This window comes from Marmota marmota, unplaced genomic scaffold (genome assembly GCF_001458135.2).
Source record: "Marmota marmota marmota unplaced genomic scaffold, marMar, whole genome shotgun sequence".
Taxonomy (NCBI): Eukaryota; Metazoa; Chordata; class Mammalia; order Rodentia; family Sciuridae; genus Marmota; species Marmota marmota.
The window spans coordinates 52,969-65,748 of NW_026006962.1; the positions used below are offsets into that span (position 1 = coordinate 52,969).

General features: G+C 38.7%; 1 protein-coding gene across 3 annotated transcripts; it reads left to right on the forward strand.

Moving 5' to 3' along the window:
• The first annotated feature begins 125 nt into the window (after positions 1 to 125).
• On the forward strand, positions 126 to 2,466 carry LOC107133649 (nucleosome assembly protein 1-like 1). Of its 3 annotated transcripts, none has more exons than XM_048797674.1 (3): positions 126 to 1,343; positions 1,632 to 1,753; positions 2,410 to 2,466. In XM_048797674.1, the coding sequence occupies exons 1-2, from the start codon at positions 254 to 256 to the stop codon at positions 1,715 to 1,717; spliced, it is 1,176 nt and encodes a 391-aa protein (XP_048653631.1). In that variant the 5' UTR covers positions 126 to 253; the 3' UTR covers positions 1,718 to 1,753; positions 2,410 to 2,466. The 3 variants fall into 3 exon arrangements, with proteins under 3 accessions (XP_048653631.1, XP_048653632.1, XP_048653629.1); XM_048797675.1 differs by having other exon boundaries at positions 1,632 to 1,725; positions 2,410 to 2,464; XM_048797672.1 differs by lacking the exon at positions 2,410 to 2,466 and having other exon boundaries at positions 1,632 to 2,183.
• Positions 2,467 to 12,780: the final 10,314 nt, after the last annotated feature.

Here is a 12,780-nt window from a genome sequence, read left to right on the forward strand (position 1 = left end):
GTAAATGTTATGTTTCAAGTTCCTCTTAAGTAAAGTAAAAAAAAATGACTTGAGAGATTTATATAAACTGGACAACTGGGAAAATATCTGCCACTTGATGATTTTAAAAAGCTAGGGTAGCTTTTTTAGCGCCATCTGCTCTCGGCGCCGCCTCCTGCTCCTCCCGTCTCAGCTGCCTCCCTGAGTCACTGCCTGCGCAGCTCCGACCGCCTGGATCCCCGTACTAGCTGCCGGTATTTGAAGTTCCTACAACATGGCAGACATTGACAACAAAGAACAGTCTGAACTTGATCAAGATTTGGATGATGTTGAAGAAGTAGAAGAAGAAGAAACTGGTGAAGAAACAAAAATCAAAGCGCGTCAGCTGACTGTTCAGATGATGCAAAATCCTCAGATTCTTGCAGCTCTTCAAGAAAGACTTGATGGTCTGGTAGAAACACCAACAGGATACATTGAAAGCTTGCCTAGGGTAGTTAAAAGACGAGTGAATGCTCTCAAAAACCTTCAAGTTAAATGTGCACAGATAGAAGCCAAATTCTATGAGGAAGTTCATGATCTTGAAAGGAAGTATGCTGTTCTCTATCAGCCTCTATTTGATAAGCGATTTGAGATCATTAATGCAATTTATGAACCTACAGAAGAAGAATGTGAATGGAAACCAGATGAAGAAGAGGAAATTTTGGAGGAGCTGAAAGAAAAGGCCAAGATAGAAGATGAGAAAAAAGATGAAGAAAAAGAAGACCCTAAAGGAATTCCTGAATTTTGGTTGACTGTTTTTAAGAATGTTGACTTGCTCAGTGACATGGTTCAGGAACATGACGAACCTATTCTGAAGCACCTGAAAGATATTAAAGTGAAGTTCTCAGATGCTGGCCAGCCTATGAGTTTTACCTTAGAATTTCACTTTGAACCCAATGAATATTTCACAAATGAAGTGTTGACAAAGACATACAGGATGAGGTCAGAACCAGACGATTCTGATCCCTTTTCTTTTGATGGACCCGAAATTATGGGTTGTACAGGGTGCCAGATAGATTGGAAAAAAGGAAAGAATGTCACTTTGAAAACTATTAAGAAGAAGCAGAAACACAAGGGACGAGGGACAGTTCGTACCGTGACTAAAACAGTTTCCAATGATTCTTTCTTTAATTTTTTTGCCCCTCCTGAAGTTCCTGACAGTGGAGATCTGGATGATGCTGCTGAAGCTATTCTTGCTGCAGACTTTGAAATTGGTCACTTTTTACGTGAGCGTATAATCCCGAGATCAGTGTTATGCTTCACTGGAGAAGCTATTGAAGATGATGATGATGATTATGATGAAGAAGGTGAAGAAGCAGATGAGGGTTATCAGCTCTTTGAAGAAGTCAAATGCTGCAGTAAACTTTTTCAACGTTGGCTGCAGTAAATCTTTTCAATAAAAGCTGTCTGGATGTCTCAAGTTGTGTTGGGAAATTTTTCATAATAGAAGCTTTCAGATTAAATTGCATTATCACCAAACTCTGTAATCATGAAAATCTGTTGACCCATAGAGTAACTTGTATTAAATTTTGTATTAAATTTTCCCTACGTTATGAGCCAATTTTTCCTATTATATACCTACTTCATGGATGCATTTTGAACTTTAATATAGGAAGGGGAAGAAGAAGGAGATGAGGAAAATGATCCAGACTATGACTCGAAGAAGGATCAAAACCCAGCAGAGTGCAAGCAACAGTGAAGCAGGATGTATGTGGCCTTGAGGATAACCTGCACTGTAATAGCCTATACACAACTATTATTTACTTACAGCCTTATGTTTTTGTATTTTCTTGGTAGACTCAATAATTTTTTTAAAGGAAAGGAATTGATATTTTAAAGACAAATTTGTTCTACCTAGCATTTTAATTATAGCTTTTCTGTCATATCTGTTGAATGCACAAATTCTCACGCATGTTCATTCATTGCTGCAGTTTGGTTCTTCTGGAATATTTGTATCATGTAGCTATTGGAGTACAACTATAAAAATTAACAACTGTTAAATTAAGCTAAATGTTTTTTGTTTGCTAATTTTTTTTTCCTGAAGAACCAAAGTAGTTTTCAGCTGGTAGTAAGAGTGACTTTAAGTCTGCTTGCAAAGTTGTGCTTTTCATTTATTTGTTACAGAAATGTAGTGAATTTTTACTAATACAACTCATTTGAGAGAAGAAAAAAACCCATAACAAACATGGTTAAGAATTTCCAGTAAGACAAAACTCGATAACTGTTAGGATTATTAATGAAGTGTAGTTAATTTTAAGGAAACCTAACTCATAATTTGGTTATTGGTTATCACAGGGAGGTGAATAAAATAATTTTCAGAAGGTTATTAACCTGATAAAGTGTACTTGTAATTTTAACTTCCATTAACTAAGCATCTTTTCTTTGTGGTAGGATCTACCTTCTGCTTTCCTGGAAAGGATGAATTTACATCATTTGACGAGCTTTTCCAAGTTTTTGTTGTTTGTTTGCTTGTTTTAGTTTTTGCAGCCTAAAATAAAAATGTCAAATATAAAAAAAAAAAAAGCTAGGGTAGATTTGGGACTTATTCCAGGCTTAGGCAATGTACTATGTAATTGGAACAGAATTACCAACAGCCAGTGTCACCCTGAGAAGAGAAAGATTGGGACCATATAGACCATATGTATAACACCTTACCTCTAAATAATTTTCTGTGCTTTAGATCTTAATTTTGTTTGTGCTAAAGAAGGATTTTCACATTCATAAGTGCTAAGAACACAGAAAATGTGATAGTCATCTATGTTCATGAAAGGGAATCTATGGGCTTAAAACCCTGGGATCAGGAGAGAGAAGTTAAATCACAAAAAATGTGGTTTATGCATTTATGGGTGTTCAGCACACAAAGAGCTCCAGTCTCCAGCTTCCCCCTCTAACAATTCCATGACAGCCAATTTTTCCCAGCAAGATTTTGTTTCTTCCACCAAAGGTTGTTAATCTCTTAACATCTTCTATTCAATGGAAGAAACTAATTATCTCACATATAGCAAAACACTCTGCAAAAACAAATGTAGAAGGCTTAGGCAGGAGGACCTCAAACAGAAAACCATTCCAAATGCTCAAGTTCTGGGAATTAAGCTGACTGATCATATGCAAGTCTCCCCTAGATCACAAACTATTGTTTTTCCATTGGTTAGCAAGCATCTCAATGGGCTGCTAAAATCCTAAGCAGGGGTTAGAAAGCACACACAGTTGTTAATTCCCAGAAAATGTTTCCACAAACTCTCTCTGTGGCTACTTAACAGACTGGACTCTACAATCCTCCATGACAGATTTGATGCACAAGTCAAAATGTGGACACATGTATACTGAGCACAGGTGTTAGAGTAGCTTTTATCACCAGGAATGGTTGCACATGCCTGTAATCCTAGCAGTTTGGAAAGTGGAGGAAGGAGGACCTTGAGTTAAATGCCCAGCCTCAGAAAAAGTGAGGCACTAAGCAACTCAGTGAGACCCTGTTTCTAGACAAAATGCAAAATAGGGCTTGGGGTGTGGCTAAGTAGTTGAGTGCCCCTGAGTTCAATCATCAGTGCCTACCCCTCACCAAAAGAGAGAGAACAGATTTGTCAACAATCTAATAACTAAAAAGGGTCAAGAAACTATGAATATGTGAAAACTAAAATGTTTGCATACTGTTGGTGAAAATGTAAGTTTAGGAAAGTCATTTGTGAAAATAATGTAGACTCCTTGAACCATTTTAAACAGAAATAAAATATAATATGGTTAAATTAATTCTAGGTGTAAATTCAAGAAGTTAAAATGAGTAAGTCAAAGAAATGACTGCATTCCAAGTCGTACATGGTGCTTTAGAGGTTCCTAAATTTTTGTCATCACCTTACCACAGAAGTATCTTAATTGAATTCCAACTTGAACTCTGATACTATGCTTTTACTGAAATTGATTCATTAGTTACGAATATCATTCTTTTTCTGCTCCCAATACTCTTATAAATATGGAGATTGGTGATAAGTTTAGAATCATAATTTTCAACATATTTACCCTAGACTCATTTGATAACAGAAGACACCTATATTCTAAAAACAAGGAAGAAGACCATTCACCAAGTTCTAAAGAGGTAAAAAGTAAACTCTGGGAATCAAATAGTAGTCATTGATTAAATTTGTTTCAAAAAATATTTCAGTTGATAATACCTTACTGCATTACCAAAGAGTCATATAAATGCAATTTCAATTTTTAGAGTTGTGACTGATTATTTTAAAGAGAGTATCAAAAGCTGTGTGCAATGGTGCATGTCTATAATCCTGGAGTCTTCTGAGGCTATGGGTGTAAGATCATTTGTTCAAAGCCAGCCATCCCCAGCAACTTAGTGAGGCTCTAAGAAACTCAGCAAAACCCTTTTTCTATATAAAATATTTTATAAAGAGCTGAAGATGTGTCTTAGCAGAAAAGCATTTCTTGGTTCAATCTGGAATATTAGAGAGAGAGAGAGAGAGAATAAAAAAAGGTAATCAGTGACACTTTCAGGGTCAAGAATTTAAATAATTTAAAACAATAATGGGTTAGTCAATGTAAACTCATCTAGGTTTATTAACTGCTGCTTTGAGAAGTTAGTTTGCTCTCAAACATATAAAAGTGGGAGAGGAATCCTATTTTAAGGTGTGTATAGGAACAAAGAGGAGTTTTGGCACAGCTTTTAGTTGACCCAGAGACCACTTTAGTTGGAAATTGGAGTTATGCCCAGGTGATAGATCCTTAAACTGTTTGAAATAATGTGTTTTTATCAAGTATTCATAAAGCAAGATTAAGACCTAATATAAATCAGGCTTGGAAAATGAAAAAAAAAACATTTAAATAACAAGTAACTATATAAATAAACACATACAGCAATATTAGAGAAGTTTACATTCAGGATATTTATATCATTATATAATCACCAGGAATGTCAAAACAATGACAATTAAAGAAAAAGTGAATAAATAAAGAAACAAATAAACAATGGAATGAATGATTGAATGGATAACTAAAAAGTATAAAGATGTAATGTGACTGGAATTGTCAAAGACAGCTTGTAGCCTTGAAAAAGTGTAAAGGTACTTGGATATGGTGTTTTACTACTTGCTGAGGCATACCTTATGAATTATCAAGAAATCAGCACTCCAGGTGCTGAACACACCCTTATTAGTTTCTCACAAACATGTATCCAGTATAGGAGTGATATCTCTGTAACACATCAAGTTATATATGTGTAACATATCAAGTAATATTTGCATAACACAACACATATATAGAGGCTTTCAAGGACAATACGTGCAACTTATCACAAAACAAAAATTTACAGAGGACATAAAATGCTCCATTATAAATACTATGTGTGTAAATAAAACTCATAATTACAAAAAAAACTATCAGAGTTTAATGTAGAATATTCTTCCATTAAAATTTTAGTATGTTTACATTGCTTTTCTGAAATTTGTCTAGGAAAAAAATATGTAAAATAGCCCCAAACCTTCAATTTTGAAGACCAAATAAAGTTGCTATTGTTATGTAACATTAATGTTTATTATGAAACTATATAGCAATAATACAAACAAATGAATCATAAATTAACCAAATCTAAATCCATATATATGTCATTTTTTGGCATTGTTAAGAGCAATAGAAAGGCCTAAATGAAACCATCCATATGAAAATTAATATTAGACATGAATGGTGAAATTATCCAATCTGTTGTTGGAATTTGGGACTGGTAGCACAGCTCACTAGTAGAGTTTGTGTGCAGAATGTACTTGGTTCCAAACTTAGAAACGCAATAAAAGGCAGATGTTAAGGCACGGGGGGAATGATGTTGATAATAAAGCAGAATATTAAAATGCTGGGATCTCCCTCCATCAGTTAATAAAAATGTTACTCATATTCTGAGTGTTGCTTTGACCAAGTTATAAATGAGTAGAGAGACTTATATACATTCAACAATTTAGAAAATATCTACCTTCATTCAGACTGAAAAATGGGGGTACACTGAATATTAGTCTTGTCTTAAGCAAAGCGCTGCATTTGGGACCAAATCCCCAATGGCCAGTGTCACCCACAGTAAACAGAAATGTAGGAGAAGTGATACACAAGGGTCCAAGCCATAGAAAATATGATGATTTCTAGGGACCATGAAAGGCTCTGCAAGTGTTTTATCATCTGGGTTCAAGGCAGAGAAATTGACAAATATCAAAACTGTAAGGTTATTTCAAGAAGACATTTGCCAACATATTTTCCCAGTTGCTATTGCTCTCAGAGGAGATTCTCCCTAGTTTGTATTGTGGGTGTAACAGAAAGGAACACAATAAATCACTGATAACCCTGAGTGAGATTTTAGCACTTCATGAGCCCAGCCCCAAACCTGCTCACCCAAGTAATAAAGTCAGAACTATAAGTTGCTCCTAAAAGGAGTTTGCTTCTACACTGAGTTTCTCATCTTAAACATATGTTGTTTAAGTTACTATGTCCTGAAGTTCTAAGTTCTGGAAGCAAAGGTGACTGAGCATATGCAAATAAAAAGATTGAAAACCAATGAGTTTACATTTTTTTTTAGTACCTTTGTGGACTACGATACCCTATAGTTGTTCAGAATAGGTGTTGGAAACAAGAAATCCCTGTTTATTCAAACAAATCTTTGCAGAACACTCCTACACTGGCTACTTCACATAAACTTGCCTGGAGGATTTAATACATGAGTTCAATAAATTTCCTACACCCTCTTCAGTGCTCTTAGAATGGCTTTAGAAAAATCTGAGAGACCTAATCCCAGAGGTTTAGAATTGTGATTTGAAACACAGTCTCTACATCTTAGCAAGCCTCTAAGCAACTTAGTAAAATCTTGTCTCAAAACAAAACATAAAAAGGACTGGGGATGTTGCTCAATGGAAAGCCTTCCTGGGTTTAGTTGCTAGTACCAAACCAAACAAAAGCAAGCAAATACATGAAAGATTACAAGGATGCCAGAGTACATATACATGGAAAATATTGGGGAAATAAAAAATTAATAAATATATTTTTGAAAAATTGTTAAGGTTTTTCAAAACCTTAAGATAAAAATGACATATAATCCACTAATAATAATTTTGGGGTAGCAGAGTAAGGCTGCACATGCCTGTGCTCCCGGTGGCTCAGGAGGATAAGTAGAGATGATCCTAAGTTCAAGACCAGTCTCAGCAATTTGGCAAGGTTCTAAACAAATGAGTGACACTGTCTCAAAAAAGGGGAACAGGTTGGGCTATAGCACAGTGACAAAATACCCAAGGGTTAATCTCTAGTATCTAAATCAATTAAAATAATAATCAATCTGGGTTTAAAATGCCACACAATCCATTATTTCTCAAAGAAAGAACAGTAATTCCATTTCCATTGCAGCTTTATTCACAGTATTTAATAAAAGAAAAAAGAACATCCATCAGGCATGGTGGGAATGCTTGTAATCCCAAGGACTTGGGATTCTGAGGCAGGAGGATGGAGAGTTCAAATCACCCTCAGCAATAGTGAGGCACTAACAAACTGTTTCTAAATAAAATGTAAAATAGGGTTGTTGATGTGGCTAAGTGGTTGAATGCCTCTGAGTTGAATTCTCGTATGGTCCCCCCAAAATGAACTTCCTTTTAGATGAAAAGATCATCAGTAGATTTCTTCCATCTGCACAACATCCAACTACTCCCCTTAGAGGCTACACACTGATAGTTCAACCTGATCTTTAGAAGGCAAGACTCAGAAACTGATATTTTCTATATAGGCAAAGAGACTTTGGTATCTGTGGGCACCTTTTTCAGATTGTTCTAAAACGAAGGACTGAAAAAATATTGAAGGTTGGAATGAGAGCACAACACACAGTAAACTCTTTAATGGGGAATCTTAACTCATTCACTGTAATAACTGAAACCACATTCAGATAAAACTAGATTCTCTGCTTCACTGATTCCTGGGTTATTGATTCAATCCAAACAGTTATTGAAAAAGTATTAAAGCTACTGGTTAATATTAATGTAAAACAGTGAAGCCAGATTTAAAGATAGGTAGCTAGTGTAGTTAGTTAAATTGGGTCTAGTATTGAGTAAGATAAAGAAAATGGAGACCATTATTGAGAATGGGGTCCAGGAAACCAGAACAACACCTGGGGATATGGAAATATTAATGTTCTCAAGGCCCTGAACCCAACCTATAGCACTGTTAATGACATAGCTCCCAGCAAACAGGGAGGTTGTGATCAAACCACCCCATGATGCCCTTCCTGCCAAGATTACTCCACCAGCCCACCTATGGGGGGGGTTGTAACACTGGGGGGGGGGTTTGGGACCCTGTCCTTTTCCTGCCCCGAGCCGCCTTTCCTGCCTTTCCCCGCCGACTCCACCCCCGACCCCGCCTGCCCGCCTACCCCTCCCCCCCACCAGAGCATTCCCCTCTCCGGAGAGGGGAGGCGTCCAGGGGTGGAGAGGATGGGCAGGTGGAGGGGCCGGGAGGAATGGGGGCGGGAAAGATCCGCCATACCGCCGGGTTGAATCCTCCAGGCGGACTGCTCGGACCCCACCCATGCAGGTGGAGATTCCCAGAGGTCCTGCCAGGTCCAGCGTTTCACTGAAAAAGAAAGATTCTCGGCCCTTGAGCGGGATCAAGGGTCAGGGACAGAGGCGTGGAATGCCTTTGTCCCATACTGGGAGTTACTCAAACAGAGACAATACAAACGTGACATGGACACACAGTAAACGTTTAACACAAGTTCAGAAGCAAAGATTAAAGACAGACAGTAGACTCAACCTGAGAAAAAGAATTACCGGCAAAACCAGACGGGTTGCCAGCAGAGTACATGACGAGGGCACCTCCGTCCCTCTACCAGATGAGGGCGCTTCAGTCCCTCTGAGGGCACTTCCGTCCCTCTACCAGATGAGGGCACTTCCGTCCCTCCCCGAGTCCTCCAAGGCGTCCCTTGGAGAATGTGGCCTGTGGCTTCAGGACACGTCTGTCCACCACTGCCAGGGAGAACTCACGCTCTCCGCTGGCAGCCACTCTGCCAACCCAAACCGAACCTGAACAAAAAAGCTCTGAGCGATCGCAAAAAAAAAGGAAGAGGCGCCTTACTTACCCCCTAAAGGATTCCGTTGGGGGTCTCCTTGTCTGGCGATGCACAGTTCCCGGCCAATGCACCAAATGTAAGGGTCCGGCGAAGCGCCAGAGGAAGAGACCACCAAGAGACTGACTCATGCAATTGCAGAAGGGGATTTATTGGGGATCCATTCCAGCACGCTGGGAATCCGTGCTCACTCAAGAAGGGAGAGCAGCCCAGAGCCCCGAGCAGGGGCTGAGCACTGCTTAAGTACACTTTTTGTGGAGGGCGGAGGCTTTGCATACATCAGGACAAATCATCATGAGGTACGGGAAAATCAAACAACAATTCTTAAACTTGATTAGTACATTCATTGGCTGGAATGTTCAGAATGATTCGACAGGTCATTTTAATAAAATGGTCTTACATATAAGGGGAAAATATTTAATTAGGACACAGTAACTATACTATTTTATTTTGAAAAGAATCATTATTTTTAATGTCACCTAATTTTTAATTTTTTCTTCTTTTTTTTATGTGAAAGACTCACATAGATAAAGGAAAATCTTTTAAAACAGCCCTCCAGTTCTTGGAGAAAAAAATTACAAATAAGGCATCCCTTCAAAATTAAACATGGGAAAAAATAATTAATCATGTTAAAACTGGAGTTTTGAGATGAAACTAAAATTTCCCATTTAACCAATTTTCTCTGGGATTCTGTATTACAAATTTTGAAGAATAAAATCTATGGACACTCAGGGAAGGTAAGAGTAAAAAGAATAAAATTTATTTAAGCAAGAAAAAATAGAACTCCATGACGTGGGAAAGGGCATAATAGGTCTTTCCAAGGACAAAGGTCATGCCCCTTCCTTGGACAGGCTTTGCTCTGAGGTAGAGGCTGGTTTTTCAGTGTCAGCTTTGGAGTATATGTGTGGTTTTGGAAAGAGCATGAGACAAAAATCTACTTAAAATAAATATTTAAAAAAGCATCCAGTCTACCACCTAGGTTTACATCTGTTCTTTCTGAATCCCATCCTCCTTCCTGTAACTTCCATCTGGATTCACCCCAGGGACAAATAATTTGGTTGAAGGTATTCTCACAAGTGAGCCTCAAGGTGTTTTACATTTGAAATAGGCCTTAATGGTGCTCATTAACATATCTATCCATTAGCCTCCAGGTGTGGGAGAAAGCTCTCCATTATACAGCAGCCTGCTCATTTTGGAAACCTGGTTTTGGGAATTTGAAGTGAGAGCTGGAAATTTAGAGATTTATTCTCAGACCTAAGGATAGCTAAACTGGAGTTCTGGATATCAGATAGCTGTTCTGGATTTGGGAAACTCCTCTCCCTGCCCAGCCACAGGGTGCATTTGTGAATGGGCTGGAAACAATTCCAATTTTCTGTGTTTCCTGCTCCAGGATTTCTGCAGAATGCTGTGACTAAACATTTAACCACTTGTCCTCAAATTCCACTTCAGACCTATTTCTGAAGAAAATGTTTCTCCTCCCACATGAAGAATGGTATATACATTTAAATGCCTTAAATATGTTTAATTACCCCCACACTCAAATCTCACTGCCTTGCTAACCCGTGTCCCATGAACAAGTCACTTCCTGGGTAAACTTCTTGACTCTTTTTCAAGCACATGTACCTTTTCATCCTCACATTTTAGGAAACTCCGTGGAGACTTGGGACAGTCTCCCTTCACCCATGGGCTAAGGCCAATGATTTGCTTTTATTCATGAGGGGTGTCTCTGGGACCTGGACCAAGGAGGCCTCATCAGTGACACAAAACAGCCCTGGGCCCAGGTTGAGGAGTAAGGTTCAGCAAGATATTGAAATGTTTTCAAGATATGTCAAGGGGCGACATGGTACACAAAGAAACAAACATATTCACTGAGATTGTCTCAGTATATTACTCTGTCCCTATTTTTTAATTTTTAAAATTTTTTAGGTGTAGTTTGACACAATAACTTTATTTAATTTTTATTTATTTTTATGTGTTGCTGAAGGACAGTAGGTTGCAAGTTCTGAGCAGCCTTCAAAAGGAATCTGCTGCCCTTAGGGGAGCCTTTATTTTTATATCATTTTTGTAGATATCTTTCCAGGTAGTTACTAAATAGTCTCAAAGCCCAAAACTTATTTGATGTACATACTTTTCAAGAGTCACAATATTTTCTGACATATTGATTACCTAAGTTATATTGAGGACATGGTTTAGAATATTTTCCTGTAACCTTTGCCAATCATGATTAAGTTTTACATTTTCACCTTAATTACTAGGTGCACAGGGTTGTGGGGCAGGTCACTCAGAAAACACACCAAGTCCCAGTTCTGTCCAAATTGACAGAATTTAGCTGGGCATCCAGGGACAGCTCTCTGCAGGACCCTTAACTGTCTCAGCAAGGAACAGCCCCAAGCCTGAGCAATTTAGGATATTTAAAGACAAATAAACACATCTGGGTGGAGCCAGCAGGTCCAGAAGCTGGAATGGGCATTTAGCGAGACAATGCAGTGGGTACATTGGTATTCCCTGCAGGACTTTCCAGGTTGGCAGAGCAGCAAGCCAGCAGAAGGGAAGTGGGTCAAAATGACCCTTGTTCAGTACAAGTTAGAGAATGGTTACTAAGGTCTAGGCAATCAATCTCTGACAAGGGACATTGCCCAAGAAAAATGGAAAGCAAAGAGAAAAATTTTACATTGTATAAGAATTGGTATTTTGTGTTGCCAAGTATGCTCTGCTAGGTAGGAAATCATTAATGGGTACAGAGCTGGGTGATAGACCCAACTTGATCTTTTCTTAAAATTGGGAGCCATCTTGCCACAAAGCCATGAAAAGATAATTTCAGCTTTATTATAAATTACTGCAAATTCTGAACCTGCTTGGAATGCCTGCCCATGCCTTGAACTCACCCATGCCTGGCTCTCTGACCAGATAGCAGCCCTCTCTGAAACTTTAGTGACACCTCATAAATATTGGCCTTCCTTGGCCAGACAACAACCCTCTCTGAGGCTCTAATGTTCCTCATAAATTCTGATGTTGGGGCCAGCAAAAAGTGTAAACTACCATTAGTGTGATGCTCCTCAGAGTTCTGTTATCTGTAACCCCTCTTTGTGTAACTTTCTGGGCTATAAAGCTGGGCTGCAGGAAAGCTACAGCTGCTGTCTTGTTCCTGCCATTTTGGGAGGGAGAGGCAGCCCGGTCGGTCGAAATAATAAGCTTGATTTAATTTGATTTTAATTGGAGTCAGTGGTCTTTTCTTGTTTCCTGGTCTAACACTGGGACTTTCCCATGGAAGAAGCATTTCTTACATGATATTAAGTCTCAGGGTAAAACAGAGTCTGTTTGGTCATTGCCCATATAACCTGGATCATAACACTATACTACACAACTCGACTTCATGTCTCCAGTTCTATTATTAACTGCTGAGAGCCATTGCCAAGTAGGAATGACGCATGGCAATTTCTTTGTCAGCCTACCCAATGTTGCTTAGAGGGAGGACTCTCCATTGTGGAAATGGGCTTGCCTTGGACCCAGGTCATTTGCAGTGACATTGCATGAATGTTTGAGAAAGGTGACCCTGCTCAAGGACCAGGGTGGATCCGGGTTTAGGGAGGATCCTGCTGGATTAGGGTGTGTCCAGGTTTAGGGTGTATCCTGCTGGGAATAGGGAGTATCCTGCTGCCTCAGGCTCCTTGAGTTCCCAT